This window comes from Cherax quadricarinatus, chromosome 64 (genome assembly GCF_038502225.1).
Source record: "Cherax quadricarinatus isolate ZL_2023a chromosome 64, ASM3850222v1, whole genome shotgun sequence".
Taxonomy (NCBI): Eukaryota; Metazoa; Arthropoda; class Malacostraca; order Decapoda; family Parastacidae; genus Cherax; species Cherax quadricarinatus.
In genome coordinates, this window is record NC_091355.1 from 6,702,561 (window position 1) to 6,718,821 (window position 16,261).

Sequence of the window (16,261 nt, forward strand, 5' to 3'; positions counted from 1 at the left end):
TCTCCCCTCCTCCCATCCCATCAATCATCACCAGATCTTCATTAAAGTGTCAATTATTTTACTGTTATTGTAATCATTCTATTACATTAAACTTAATATTTCATGTAGTAAAATTTTTTTTTCATACTTTTGGGTGTCTTGCACGGATTAATTTGATTTCCATTATTTCTTATGAGGAAAATTGATTCGGTTTTCGATATTATCGGTATTCGATGAGCTCTCAGGAACGGATTAATATCGAATACCGGGGGTCCACTGTATTTTCTCTGGTTCAGCATCAGAGAAAACGTGTATGAATCTGCATTGGCCTAGTCACCCCTCTTAACACAACACTTGTTTAAAATTCTCGGCATGAATTATTCATAACTCCCTTTGTTTATGATGACATCTAGAGGTAGTTGTTAGAAACGATTAAACTCAGTGAACATGGTATGTCGATGGTAATAATATGGCTCTGGGCTGCATTAAATATCATGTAGCTATGTGGGTAGGTGTAGGTATGTAGCCCAGCCGGACTACATACCTACATCTACCGGCTACCTACGCCTGACTTCCTACAAATAAGTACTACTGACCTCTCGCCCTACATTAAGACTACAAATATTTTAAGGTAAGTAATGAATGTACTGTTTATGTATTTTACTTTTTGTGTTTTAGTTCTTAGTTCTATTACTAACTAAATATAAGTTAGTGTAAACTTGACAACCCTATGCCTGTTGTGGAATCTATTGTGGCTTTGGGGGAAGTCCATGAGGTTGGATGTGAGTGTCCAGGATGTGGAAGAGTTGGTGGATGACCACAAGGAAGAGCTGACCACTGAAGAGCTGCAACACTATAGTTATTCTCTATAAAATGTATTTTTTGCTAATATTTTTGGGTGTCTGGAATGGATTAATTGGATTTACATTATTTCTTATGGGAAATATTGCTTTAGTTTTCATCGAATTTGGTTTTCATCACTCTGGAACGAATTAAAAACGAAAACAGAGGTTCCACTGTATATTCACAAAACAGTACTAAAGCAATATAGGTCACTAATATTTGTATAATCTAGCTGAACATGGTCTGAACTGCATATGCTGATTACATATGCGTATTCTTCATCAATATTCAAAATGAACTAATGAGGGCGCAAGAAGAAAATACATTCATGGAATAAATTTTATTACTAAATTTTTATTACTAAAATTTATAAGTATACTTAGGTGGTTTAGATACTGAAGGCTTGGCAGGAGGGTGACCGTACTTAAGAGAAAGGAGGAACAATGGAGCTGGCCGTTTGTGGTAGTTAAGCAAGGCTAGGAACCTCTGCACAGCTGATGCAGTCAATTGCACATCCATGTGCCGGGCAAATTTTATTGTTTCTTCTGCTCCACTTAGGTTTCCCATATCACCTGTTGCAAATTGTAAAAATATTTTGTGGTGTTACCTATTTTAGTCTTAAATAAATTTCTTTATCCACTTATTACTAATTATCACAAAGCATCCTCAACCCTGCCAGTTTGCCTTCAGGAGAAACAAAAGCACAAATGATGAAATAATAAAAATGCTAGACCTACTTTACACAGCACTTGAAAAAAAAACAAATACCCACTTGGACTCTCTATCGAGTTTAAGAAAGCTCTTGATACAGTAGACCACAGCATCCTATTCCTCAAGCCTGATCATTACGGTATAAGAGGCCATGCACTTGCATACATCATTTTGTACCTTACTAATAGAAAGCAATAAGTCTCTATCAAGGACACAACCTCCTCAACAAGACCCCTGGATACTGCTGCACCACAGGGAAGCATTCTTGGCCCCCTCCTTTTCCCTTTTATGCATCAACGACCTTCCAAGCGTATCACTACTTACGCCTATTCTCTTTCCTGATGACACAACTTTTGTCATCTCCCACCCTAATCTAGCCTCACTTAATACTATGGTTAATGAAGAGCTCACTAAAATAGCAACCTGGATGACTGTCAATAAACTTACACTTAATATAGATGAAACCTTTTACATTATGTTTGGGAGTAGAGCAAGTGAGGGCCAACTAAACATTATGTTTAACAACATCCTTATTAGCTGCTAAACATAGAAAATTCCTGGGTTTATACTTTGACAGCAACCTGAAATTCAACTGCCATATCCAACACAACAAAAAAAGTATCTAAAACAGTTGGCATTCTCTCAAAGATACGTTACTATGTACCACAAACAGCACTACTTACATTATACTATTCATTGATCTACCCCTACCTCACCTATGCTATTTGTGCCTGAGGTTCCACAACGACAAATCACCTAAAGCCAATAATAATCCAACAAAAAGCTGAAGTGCAAATGATCACACAATGCACTGCTAGACAACACATCCCCCCATCCACTTCAAAGATCTAAACCTATTCACTGTACAAAACATTCACCCATAATACTGTGCAACCTACATTGACAAAACAATCAATTTTAATATAAAGCCTGACCTGAAGTGTTTTCTTGACAATTGCAATAGGACCCATAGACACACTAGACAAAAAAATCTCTATAACATTCCCCTTGCCAGGCTAAATCTTTTCAAAAACTCAATGTACATAAAAGGGCCCAAAATCCGGAACTCTACCAGAAATATCCCGAACCATTGGCTCAGCTAGCAATTTTAAAACTACAGTTAGAAAACACCTTATCTCCTTAACCTATCTCAGTCCATCAGAAATACATATGTAAAAACTATATGTGCATTTGTTCAATATGAACACAGGTAAAACATTATAATCGATATATACTTACTAGGCCTGGTTACAGACCAGGCCACAGGGGCGTTGGCCCCCTAAACTCTCTCCAGGTATACTCTCAATATCTGTAATCCTCTCAAATGGTAATCATTCCAGTGTGTCCACCTTAGGTTAATAATCAAAACTGTAATTCTTCTCTATCAAACTTATTAAAGGCATATAGCATGATCTAACAGAATATTTAATTCTCTTGTATTCACTGTAACTCACCTAATGACCATATGTACAATTACTGCATTTGTTATTGCCTTATTAATCTTAAGTTAGTCTCAAGTCTGCCCAAAATGATCTGCATATAAAGAGGCTTTGGGTATGCTGGAAGTGATGTCTAATGCCTTATATGCTGCTGGAAGTGATGTCTGATACCTTATATACTACTGGAAGTGATATCTGATACCTTATATACTGCTGGAAGTGATGTCTGATACATTATATACTGCTGGAACCGATGTCTAATATCAAGACTTTTAAATTATTCTACCTAAAATTTTATATTTTATACAATGAAAAGAACAACAAAATTTCTAATAAAAAGTATTACCCCCATTAACATAAACTTACACTGCAATTTTAATAGCATGCTAGTGACAGGAGAATAGGATTTTGATAGTTGAAAGTGAAGCATAAGTTGTAAAATTCGGTACAATAGATCAGTATCTCCATCCCACGTAGCCCTCTGTACCATGCCATCAAGCTTACGTTGCAGCATCTTAATAAGGCCAGGATGCTTCTCTAGCAATTCTTCAGACATCTAGGAAAGAGAGATCAATTAAGCAAGAGACATCAACTCAACTATTGACTACAGTCATGCTGATGTTTCTTGAAGGAAAAAATTTTAAGTATTACAATTGAAACATTCATTATGACAGCTAGTATCTGTAAAAAGATTAAGCTTTTTTAACATAAAGCGTAGCTTCAAACAAGGCTTAAGGTCATTTATAAATATAAAATGTTATGGATACTTGAACCAAAGCTCAACATATCAATATATATTATTAACGACAGCATCTTTTTTTTTAACGTCGACTTTCTTCCACTGAGGCAGGGCGACCCAAAAAAGAATGAAACACTTTCACCATCATTCACACATAATCACTGTCTTTGCAGAGGCACCCAGATATGACAGTTCAGATGTCACTCCAAACAGCCAATATCATCAGTAGCATCTAAGATGATCTAATAATAATTTATTTATTTTTTTTTTAACACATCGGCCATTTCCCACCGAGGCAGGGTGACCCAAGATGAAAGAAAAAACTTTCATCATCATTCAACACTTTCACCATCACTCATACATAATCACTGTCTTTGCAGAGGCACTCAGATACGACAGCTTAGACGTCCCTCCAAACAACCAATGTCCCAAACCCCTCCTTTAAAGTGCAGGCAATGTACTTCCCATTTCTAGGACTCAAGTCCAGATAACCGGTTTCCCTGAATCCCTTCACAAAATATTACCCTGCTCATACTCCAACAGCTCGTCAGGTCCCAAAAACCATTCGTCTCCATGCACTCCCATCTTACACACTCATGCATGCTTTCTGGAAGTCCAAGCCCCTCCCCCACAAAATTTCCTTTATGAGACAGACAAAAGACATCAGCAATCCTACCATCATGTAAAACAATTACAGGCTTTCGTTTTACACTCACTTGGCAGGACGGTAGTACCTCCCTGGGTGGTTGCTGTCTACCAACCTACTACCTATATATACGCATATTTGTACTCTGTAATCATATAAGAGGCTATATAGAAACGAAGGATTTTTCTCTTTTGTTGCTGCAGCACTCTTTTGGGCATTAGTGTCACCTTCTTTAGAGGCTCTATGGTGTCACCCAGGGCACCCCCCCTTTACGACGCCACTGTTGTCCACTAACCTTTGCTACTTTTCTTTAAAATCCTCCAAAAGAAAAGTATCATTAGCAAAAGTAACTGTGTCAACTCCCATTTTGTATTTATGTGGGTAAAAACTGACAAAAATATCTCATGGATCCTAAAATTTGTAGATATAGTATAAGGATTTATGGAAGGACTGTAAGCAAATAAGACACTGCCTCCATAAAAAATAAGTGACATTAAATCTCATTTCTATTTAAAGAAACACTAAATATAACAGATATAAAGAGGAGTGACACTTGCCATCTGAAGTCTGTAGAGTGAGCTAGAGAAACTGATACTCCACAATGAGAGAGCAGGAGCTAGCCAACCCAGCTCTTCGGCCAAATTGTTAACAAACTTCAGAACCTGAAAGATAATGACATTATTATTAGTAGTAGTAGTAATAATAGTCATTAAAAATAGTAGTAGTAATACTAGTAGTAGAAATAGTAGTAATAACGGCAGTACAGTGGTACCTCAAGTATCGGGCGAAATTTATTCCAAAAGGCTGTTCAAGTGCCGTTACCGTACAAATTTATTCCCAAAAGGAATAATGTAAATTAGATTAGTCTGTTTCAAACCCCCAAAAATACACTTACAAAAGCACTTACAAAAATACACTTACATAACTGTTCGAGTTGGGAGCTGTTTGAAATTCAAGGTACCACTGTAGTGGTAACAGTAGTAGTAGTAATAGTATTATCAGTAGTAATAGTAGTAGTAGTAGTAATAATAGTAGTAGTAGTAATAATAGTAGTAGTAGTAATAATAGTAGTAGTAATAATAGTAGTAGTAATAATAGTAGTAGTAAAAATAGTAGTAGTAAAAATAGTAGTAGTAAAAATAGTAGTAGTAAAAATAGTAGTAGTAAAAATAGTAGTAGTAAAAATGTTATGGGTGGAGTTAAAAGATAAAGAATCACACACAAAGTGGGAGTTGTCACAGTTGCTCTTTGCTGATGACACTGTGCTCTTGGGAGATTCTGAAGAGAAGTTGCAGGGATTGGTGGATGAATTTGGTAGGGTGTGCAAAAGAAGAAAATTAAAGGTGAATACAGGAAAGAGTAAGGTTATGAGGATAACAAAAAGATTAGGTGATGAAAGATTGGATATCAGATTGGAGGGAGAGAGTATGGAGGAGGTGAATGTATTCAGATATTTGGGAGTGGACGTGTCAGCGGATGGGTCTATGAAAGATGAAGTGAATCATAGAATTGATGAGGGGAAAAGGGTGAGTGGTGCACTTAGGAGTCTGTGGACACAAAGAACTTTGTCCTTGGAGGCAAAGAGGGGAATGTATGAGAGTATAGTTTTACCAACGCTCTTATATGGGTGTGAAGCATGGGTGATGAATGTTGCAGCGAGGAGAAGGCTGGAGGCAGTGGAGATGTCATGTCTGAGGGCAATGTGTGGTGTGAATATAATGCAGAGAATTCGTAGTTTGGAAGTTAGGAGGAGGTGCGGGATTACCAAAACTGTTGTCCAGAGGGCTGAGGAAGGGTTGTTGAGGTGGTTCGGACATGTAGAGAGAATGGAGCGAAACAGAATGACTTCAAGAGTGTATCAGTCTGTAGTGGAAGGAAGGCGGGGTAGGGGTCGGCCTAGGAAAGGTTGGAGGGAGGGGGTAAAGGAGGTTTTGTGTGCGAGGGGCTTGGACTTCCAGCAGGCATGCGTGAGCGTGTTTGATAGGAGTGAATGGAGACAAATGGTTTTTAATACTTGACGTGCTGTTGGAGTGTGAGCAAAGTAACATTTATGAAGGGATTCAGGGAAACCGGCAGGCCGGACTTGAGTCCTGGAGATGGGAAGTACAGTGCCTGCACTCTGAAGGAGGGGTGTTAATGCTGCAGTTTAAAAACTGTAGTGTAAAGCACCCTTCTGGCAAGACAGTGATGGAGTGAATGATGGTGAAAGTTTTTCTTTTTCGGGCCACCCTGCCTTGGTGGGAATCGGCCAGTGTGATAATAAAAAAAAAAATAATAAAAATAGTAGTAGTAAAAATAGTAGTAGTAAAAATAGTAGTAAAAATAGTAGTAGTAAAAATAGTAGTAATAGTAGTACAGTGGACCCCGGTATTCGATATTAATCCATTCCTGAGAGCTCATCGAATACCGATAATATCGAAAACTGAATCAATTTTCCTCATAAGAAATAATGAAAATCAAATTAATCCGTGCAAGACACTCAAAAGTATGAAAAAAAATTTTTACTACATGAAATATTAGTTTAATGCAATAGAATAATTACAATAACAATAAAATAATTGACACTTACCTTTAATGAAGATCTGGTGATGATTGATGGGATGGGAGGAGGGGAGAGGTGTTAGTGTTTAGAAGGGGAATCCCCTTCCATTAGGACTTGAGGTAGCAAGTCCTTTTCCAGGGTTACTTCCCTTCTTCTTTTAATGCCACTAGGACCAGCTTGAGAGTCACTGGACCTCTGTCGCACAACAAATCTGTCCATAGAGCTCTGTACCTCCCGTTCCTTTACGATTTGTCTAAAATGGGCCACAACATTGTCATTGTAATAGCTGTGTTAGGGTGATTTTCATCCATAAAGGTTTGCACTTCAACCCACTGTGCACACATTTCCTTAATTTTTGAAGTAGACACAATGGATTCCACAACTGGCATAGGCTTCTCAGGTTTAGCCCCAAACCCTTCAAAATCTTTCTTAATTTCCATACTAATTTTTACCCTTTTTACCACAGGGTTGGCACTAGAAGCTTTCTTGGGGCCCATGGTGACTTATTTTGCAGAAACAAGCACCAAACACAGTGATAATATGGATAATATGGAATGTACCAAATGTATCCTTAGATGCGCGCACACTGGCTGGCTTGTAAACACTGGCACACATGGGGCAGTTCAGGCCACATGTGGACAGGTCTCGTACGAATCGTATCGAATACCGGGTTTTCAATCGAATACCGAGGAAAATTTTTTTGCGATATAATGCATCGAATACCGGATTTATCGAATACCGATGCCATCAAATACCGGGGGTCCACTGTAGTAGTATTGGTGGTGGTAGTAGTAATAGTAGTAGTAACAGCAGTAGCTGTAATAGCAGTAGTAGTAATAGTGATAGAATTATGTATACACAAAAATAAGAGACCTGTTAGAAACAAAATAAAAAATATAGTACAGTACTGTAACTTTTTTTTTTTTACCACAGATATCTTCCCATCAAAGTAGTGTGACCCAAAAAAGGAACACATTCATTATAAACCATTCAACAGCTGTCTTGCCAGAAGTGTTTGGCCATCACCCTTCAAATACCTCTTCAAAATGCAACATTCCCCCCCCAAAAAGTAAGCAAATCAATAAATAAATGAAGTAATTACCAGTTGTTCATGTTCTTCATTGTTGGAACTGAGAACATGATAAATAACAAAAGTGGTAGTATCCTTGACCTTCTTCAGTCCCCGAGGGTGACTGAAGTACAGCTGAGAAAGCTGCTCCAAGCTTCCTTTCACATCTCCAGCATAACACAGGGCACTGGAAAGTATTAGTGTATTACACTACCACCTTAAAGAGTGCAAAAGTGTTCAAAAACAGGCTGAAATGTTTACAACACTGGTTAATACAACAGAATAATAATAACAATAATAATAATAATTACAGAGTGGGTATGAGGTACTGTCATTGATGTTGCAAAGATAAGGTTGGAGGCAATGGTATGTATAAGATCAATTTATACAGAAAATAAGGATTGAAAAAATGGAACATTAGTGAGAAGCATTATTCAGTGAGTGGAAGATTTTTGTTATGATAGAACATTTTATAAAAGATGGATTGATATAAACTTTTGTTTAGGCTTCATACTGCACATAATATGAAAATTTTACAATACAGTGGAACCCCGGATTTCAGCCGTAATCCATTCCAGAAGGTCGGCCTAAATCCGAAAAGGCCAAAAACCGAAGTAATATTTCCCATAAAAATTAATGTAAATACAATTAATCCATTCCAGACACCAAAAAATATTAACAAAAAATACATTCTTTTAAAGATTAACTATAGTTTTACATACACAAAACAATGAGAACTAAATAAAATGACTAATGAAATGGATAAATGAACATTTAACATCACACTAACCTTTACTGAAGATTCTTGTTGGCGTATGGAAGACAGGGAGGAGGAGAGAGGGAGGACTGATTATTGTTTGGAAGGGGAATCCTCCCTCCATAAGGACTTCAGTTATCAAGTCCCTATCAGGGGATACTTCAATTCTTTGTCTTTTATTGGCACTAAGACCAGCTTGAAAGTCACTTCACCCCTGTCGCACAAAAGAACTGTCCAGAGTGAGATTGTTGATTTGGATTTCCCATACATCCTGGCAAGCTTGAGCACACGTGCACCACTTTCGTACTTTGTTACAATTTCTTTCTTGAATTCTATCATGTTTCTCACTTTCTTGACCAAAGGGTTGGCACTAGGAACATTCTTTGGGCCCATGGTGGCTTATTTCGCAGTCACACTCCATAAACAACCACAAAAAACAATGGATTATAACGAAATGTTTGAATGAATGCGCAGAGTGTTGCTCACTCACCAAGACACACAGCCAGACTGACTCACGCACGTGGTGTGGCGGGCGGACACGTCCCATACAGCCGATTTCCGAGTTGCTGGCCGAAATCCAGAACAGAATTTCGGCCAAAAAAGCGGCCAAAATCTGATTTGGCTGATATCCAGGGGTCCAATGTAATTTTATTTAGCAATTATGTGGAATTTAACCTAGGCTTGCCCAATAAAGTGTCAAATTATGGAACTTATTTCAGTGGGGGATCCTTGAGTTTACCAGAAAGATGTAAACCTAAGGTGGACAGAAAGAGTGTACAGAGTCTCCCATTAGCCTTTTTGATTTCGGTTACATAGATCTACATCAATGTCACTTGCGGAGATCTATGCATAATTCACAACACCATCAAATATTCTGTGCATGGCAACTTTTGCTTTAGACATAAGAGAATGGATTTGTGTGGCAGGTGTACACAGTATAAAAACAAAATCCTCTCCCACCACAATTCGGTTAAAATGGCAACTTTGGGATACTTTTTTAAAGAGGTTTTTCATTTTTTATTGGCAGGTTCTTGGTGTTATCAGATAGACTAGAAAACACACTAGCAGAATACAGAAAATTCTGGTCAGTTTCAGACCAGAAGTAGCCTTCAGTAGTATTAATGTTGGTAAAATTACTGACAATATGTTAGGTAAAAGGACACAAGTGAAACTTGTGTCCTTTTACTAGGAAAATTGTCAAAAATCGTCACTTTCCAATATTTTGAGGCCTAATGAAGGCTGTTAAGTAAAAGGACACACGTGAAACTTGACAAAGCTCTTGGAGAGCGAAACGTTGCCACAATAAAATGTCACTTGTGTCCTTTTACCTAACAGCCTTCAGTAGGCCTCAAAATATTGTAAACTGATGATTTTTTGACAATTTTCCTAGTGAAGGGTAGGGGCTCCCTACCCTTTCCACCCCAGTCTGTTTTATGGGTTTTTACTATGTCTGCTTCAATTATGGGAACAGCCAAAACCATGAATGAGAATTCTTGGTTAAGGTTTATTAATCAAGAAATAGGAAAAAAACCTCAAATTTTTGCAGGACAATGGACTGAAACTGAAAAGCAAGTGTTATATAGGAGAGGCTTGGGGACATGATTAATGAAGAAAAGGAAGGTTGCTTTAATAGTTGGAATGACTCACAAAATCGTAATGACACGATTGCAAACAAACCATACCCCGGCCGGGATTGAACCCGCGGTCAGAGTGTCTCAAAACTCCAGCCCATCGCTGGAATGCCTACAGTGTTTGTTTTGAGCTCTGTATTTAAATTAAAATTTTCTGAAAATACTCTAGTGTAAAATTGGACAAATTACTAACTTCTAAGTACAGCCTCTCCTCTCCTCACTTAGCGACGTACTCGTTTACCAACACCTTGGACTTACGATGGGCTCTCTGACCAACAGTCATACCTAAATAATGTATATTAGAGCTGATTTCCTCTATTCTGTTTATTTCAATATGTACAGTACACTACTGTATAAACATTTAAAAATATACCAAAAATTTTATAAATGGTGCAAAGGTGACATTAAAACAATATAAAAAATGGTTGACACAAACTCACTACAATTAAAGTATGCTCCTCACTTAGCGACGCACTCTTTGAACGATGTGGTCTTAGGGATGGAACTCCATCGTTAAGTGAGGAGAGGCTGTACTTAATAGCGCAGTTCTGATGGCTGAATGGGCAGTTTCTTGAAATCAATGTATAGGACCGAAGCATACTAGTACAAAAGCCAGTAATTGGGTTATTTTTGACCACTGGAATTGGCTATAATGGTCCTCGAAGAAGATAAAATCACTGTTGCATAAAGCACTCTCTGACCTCCAACTTCATGCCTGCATAATTCTGTGAGTATTACATCAAATTTTCCATTTTTGAAGGGGCTTTCAATTTGGGAGATGACAACAGGGAAAGGGTTAAGTGTTGAAAGAGATTTTGAGAGGAAGGGCTTGAGCATCCAGCAGGTACATGTGAGCAAAGTTATCTTCGAAACCCACTGTGGGAACAAATGTTTATAACAAAATATTGGTCCCTTGAAACTAGATTTGGACCAAACTAGTTTCAAAAATCTTCTTTTGGAACCTAACTGTTTCTTATTAAGTTGTAAACCTGACTTACCTTGCAAGGTAATATTTGAAGCCCATATGTTGGACAGATTCCTCAGGGTACATCTCCTGAGCAAGCTCCTGCAACTTGTGTATAACACCTACTTGATTGGACTTGCTGGTCCGAGCACATAATCTTTGTAGCACAGCAAAGGGTGGCTGAATGTTCTCTCTGTCGTAAAGTATTCTTATTACATATTTGGAGAGGTACTAAACTCACAGGGGGCATACAGCAACAGGGAAATGAGAAATAGGTTTGATCCAAGGATGGATATGGTTGTTCCACTCTTTGGATGAAGAGCCTTTCACCAGCAAAAATGACACCCCCTTGAAGTAAGCACAATATACAGAGTTTAATATTTGTATCTTAAATAATATGGGCTAGTGTGAAGAAATTATCATTCAATTATAATCAAATCATCAATATGTTTTACTAAACTGACTTCCACATTCTGATCAAAACAAGTTTTGAGAATTGAGCATATTCATGTTCTCTTGCAAATACTACTGATAAAGCTATCCACACTATATAAATCTAAGATTTATGATTTTTTTTTTCATTCTTACCTGACACAATTTTCTACCTCTTTTAGTTCCTTGGTTTGCTGTGCAGATCTAACAAGGTCATTCAGGAGAAAGAGTTCTTTGCTGCTTAGTATCTTTGGTTGTTCTAAATTGCTCTTAAATGCCATAAAATTTACATCAGCACTTTTATTCCCCATGGTTGATGACTCAGATGTCTTACTGTTCATTTTGTCAAACTGATCTATACCTTTAGTATTATTCAGAGATGTATTTTTCTCAATTTGTGCACTAAGTTTTGCTGACTCCTTTTCCACTGCAAACACATTAAGAGATCTTAAATCTGTATTGTTATTGTTACAAGTGGTATTTGAGTCACAATCAATAATGTTCTCATTCTTGTTTATGTCAGTGAGTGACTCTTTATCAAAGCTACTGTTATATTTATTGTTTCTATACTTATTAGCTCTCACACATCCTTTTTTCCCATCCCTGATTTTCAAAAATGTATTTTGAAACTGATGTACTATCAAATCCAATTGTTTATCAGTTCTAAGCTCCCTGTCTTTGTTATATATTGTAGATGGACTGGCATCACTGTGTACATGACGAAATGATGTACAGCTGCCACAGGTTCGACCCCATCTCTGCACTAGGATGTGCATACGTGATAAACTCCTCTGCTGCATTCCTGAAAAATTCACAGAAAGTAATAATTTTCATGAATACATTTTTTGCTACATACTAAGTTTTTAATGTGTACACAAAATTTTTATAGTTATTAGGAAGGATTACACAAAATTTTTATAGTTATTAGGAAGGATTACACACAGAGGGGTTATACAATGCCTGGAGAATGGGAAGTAATTAGGTTTCATCCAAAGAAGAGTATACCCGGAGAGGGTTTAGCAGGTCAACGCCCCCACAGCCCGGCCTGTGACCAGAAGCTCTAATTTCTTGTATAAGAGCCTTTCACAACAATTAAGGCATCCCCTTAAATGGTAGAATATTCTAAAATATCAAAATCTCCTTGATTATAACTAAACGCATTTTTTTGCTAAGCATTATAAGAATTAATAATACCATGTTTTCTCACTCAATCAGGTACTGGATGACAACTGTCTTCCTGCATGCTGATGCCAACACACTAAACAACTTAAGTAATGAACTTAAAAGAAATTCATACATGGATGTTAACCAACAAACTTACACTTCATATTTAAAAATATAATACAACAGCCCTAAAACAATATCTTAAGACTGGTCAAGATTAAGGATGGTCTAGGATAGAAAAGGCATACAGTAAAGTAGCTAGGTCATAACTTGACTGACATGGTTCTGGTAAACAAGGATACCTTGTAAATAATGTAGAGATTACAGTAGACCTTGGCACAGAGAATTGCAAATCTATAACTTTTAATACAGTACATGTGTTACATAAAATAATGATAAGAAGGTAGTAGGTTGGTAGACAGCAACCACCCAGGGAGGTACTACCGTCCTGCCAAGTGAGTGTAAAACGAAAGCCTGTAATTGTTTTACATGATGGGGGGATTGCTAGTGTCCTTTTTTTGTCTCATAAACATGCAAGATTTCAGTTGTACTTGAAGCCCAAAGAATTTTTACTCCCCACAGAGAAATTAGATGAAATAAACATGATCTCAAATGGATGAAGAGAAGACCAAAACATCTCTTAGGGGAACAGAGAGGAATTTAACCCAACCCATCATAAAATAATTAATACATATGCACATAATATTTAAAGACATTAAAAAATGGACTAAGAACAGTGGCAAATGGGGTTCAATGCAAAAAAGAGTAAGTCCTTACCCTTATGAATGAAAATAAGCAGTATGTATAATCTGAATAATAAAGAACTTGATCATACAGTGTGTGAAAAGGGCCTGAGAGTTTTATTAAGTAAAAATCTGAAGCCAAGATGGCAGTACCTAATTTATAAGCAACAAGAATCCAAAGGTTATTCCACAACACTATACCTCATTAGTTAGCCTCATTTAGATTATTCAGCAAAGTTCTCATTGCCATATTACAGAATGGATATAATTGAATTGGAGAACCTAGAATGAATGACAACATTTATTCACTCTATAAGGAATTGCGAGCATAGAATCTACACTCTCTTGAAAGGCAAAGTATGAGAGAATATTTTATTCAACTTATTAATGCAAAGGCTTAGTAACACAGGATCACCCAATAAAGCCAGTATGTCTCACATATTTCCACTGGGGGTATTTGGTCCTCTTCCCAGAATGCATCACAGCTCGATTGCTAGCACATTCAGCTCATGGTACGGCTGGAAAACATATATCTAACCAAGAAAAACTAAAAAAACAACGGATTCAGTTTGAATAAATTCAGATTTGGAAAGGATATTGGAAAGAATTGGGTTTGAAACAGAGTTGCAGGCAAGTGGGACAATGTTCCAAGCTCAAAAATAATGGTTAGACAAACATACGAGTGAGAAACATTGGATATGAGAAGGACCTGCCTAGTATGGGCAAGCAGGCCTACTAAAAAATTCCCGTTCTTATATAATGTGACTTATTTCCACTGGATTCAATCTTGGATTGGGTGAGACCTATGGCCAAATCTTATAACTCCTGTTGCTGTTGTTCCTCTAGTAAGTAATTAAGTAAGCTTACTCAGATACAGGTACACATAAATACAGTTACATAAATTATCAAACATAGCAGCATATGTGTAGATGACCTAGGATAACCCAAGAAAGTCAAAGTGACTGAGGCTAGCAGACTTATGAGTTGTGTCCTAGTAAAGCATTATTATTATTATAATCAAGGGGGAAGCGCTAAACCCGGAGGATTATACAGCGCCTGGGGGGGATGTGGAAGGCATTCAGGCTTAATTCGGGGAACTGAAGCACAGATCCAATTCCCTAAATCAAGAGCCCCTCACCAACATCAAGGAACCTTCCTTGAGGGGCCTAGTAAAGCAACACCCCAATGGAAATAAGTCACTTTGCCTGACCTTTTTGGCAATCCTAGGTAAGTTACACATATGTTACTATCATGCAATAAGATCACAGTAAACAGATTATATCACACAATACAAAATATCCACTGTGAAAAGATAGTGAATCTCCAAGCACTTGGAAATTCACTGTTTTTTTCACAGTGGTTACTTTGTATATTACTATGTATGATAATTGTACTAATGTGTACCTATACCTAAATAAACTTACTTATTTACTAGCACTGCTCAACTTAGCATATTCATGGGGAAGAAGTGAACCTGTAGGGGTCATACAGCACCTGAGCAGAATGATGGGCAATGATTTTCGATCCAAGGAATGAGAGGATAGGTCAAATACCTTGGATCAAGAGCTTCTCACCAGCAATTTACTGTAGAGGTTTCCTCTCCTCCCTGTGACTGTAACAACTCTAATGTGTTATCACTTTCTTTTTTTTTTCTTTGTTGGGATTATCAGGGCCACTGACAGCAGACGCTGTATCGAACCCGGTTTCTAGATGGTACCAGGAAGATTTGTTGCCCAAGGCTGGGCGATGAGAGAAAAGGAACAAAAATTCCTTTGGAAATAGAGATAGAAACTTGAAGTTTACAATTAGATCCGGTGGACGTCCTTGCCAAGCCCCAGCAGAGAGGGACGCCCACACTCACACCTGAGTTCAGTAACCGGCTTCCCACTAAACACCGATAAATTCAAGTCTCTTCTCAAAGTTCACTTACTCAAAACCAAATAAATACTGAATAACTGAACCTTATAAATTGTATATCCAAAATGTTACTCACAATTATATCACATAAATGTTAAACCTAGGACCCAATCTAACTTTGTTATTTTTTTAAATACACTACCTAACAGAATACTCCATTCTACTGAATGAACAGCAATGCATGCAACCATATGACCTATCTTTGTAATACTCATTTGTGCTTTATAGTTATCTGTTTACAATAATGTCTTATCACTGATTTCATCAATGCTTAGTTAATCTTAAGTTAATTTTAAGCCAGCCCGTAATGCTATGCATATAAGTGGCTTTGGCATGCTGCTCTTACCTGTATTTTTTTTTGTACCTCTGTATGTATGCTAAAATTTCTAAAAGAATTTTCCGCAGAGCGGAAAAAATGGAGCTGGCTAAAGTAAGTTGATGTACAGGTGCCCCTCCTGTAGAGTGCCCGGCGGGCAAAATAGATGAAGACAAGCGTCCCAGTGAGGACGGGGGAAATTTGTCACTGATACTCAGGCGAGAGAGAGACGTTCACACCCGACGAAGGCTGACGCAGAAGTCTAGTGCGTAATCACTCTCACTGTCTGCATCCACTGAATCGTTTTCACCAGTGATCACTTGCTGGAAGTTATCCACTTTTACTTCAAGATACCATGGGCCCTACAGA

General features: G+C 37.6%; 1 protein-coding gene across 3 annotated transcripts; it reads right to left on the reverse strand.

Annotated features, from left to right (window-relative positions):
- Nucleotides 1-1,147: 1,147 nt before the first annotated feature.
- LOC128699986 (uncharacterized) lies at nt 1,148-15,528 on the reverse strand. 3 transcript variants are annotated; one of them, XM_053792852.2, is made up of 7 exons: nt 15,213-15,528; nt 11,909-12,554; nt 11,355-11,513; nt 8,002-8,155; nt 4,915-5,019; nt 3,339-3,528; nt 1,148-1,394 (listed from the first exon to the last, which is right to left on the reverse strand). In XM_053792852.2, the coding sequence occupies exons 2-7, from the start codon at nt 12,550-12,552 to the stop codon at nt 1,183-1,185; spliced, it is 1,464 nt and encodes a 487-aa protein (XP_053648827.2). In that variant the 5' UTR covers nt 12,553-12,554; nt 15,213-15,528; the 3' UTR covers nt 1,148-1,182. The 3 variants fall into 3 exon arrangements, with proteins under 3 accessions (XP_053648827.2, XP_053648829.2, XP_053648826.2); XM_053792854.2 differs by having other exon boundaries at nt 15,154-15,528; XM_053792851.2 differs by having other exon boundaries at nt 15,234-15,527.
- Between the last annotated feature and the right edge of the window lie 733 nt (nt 15,529-16,261).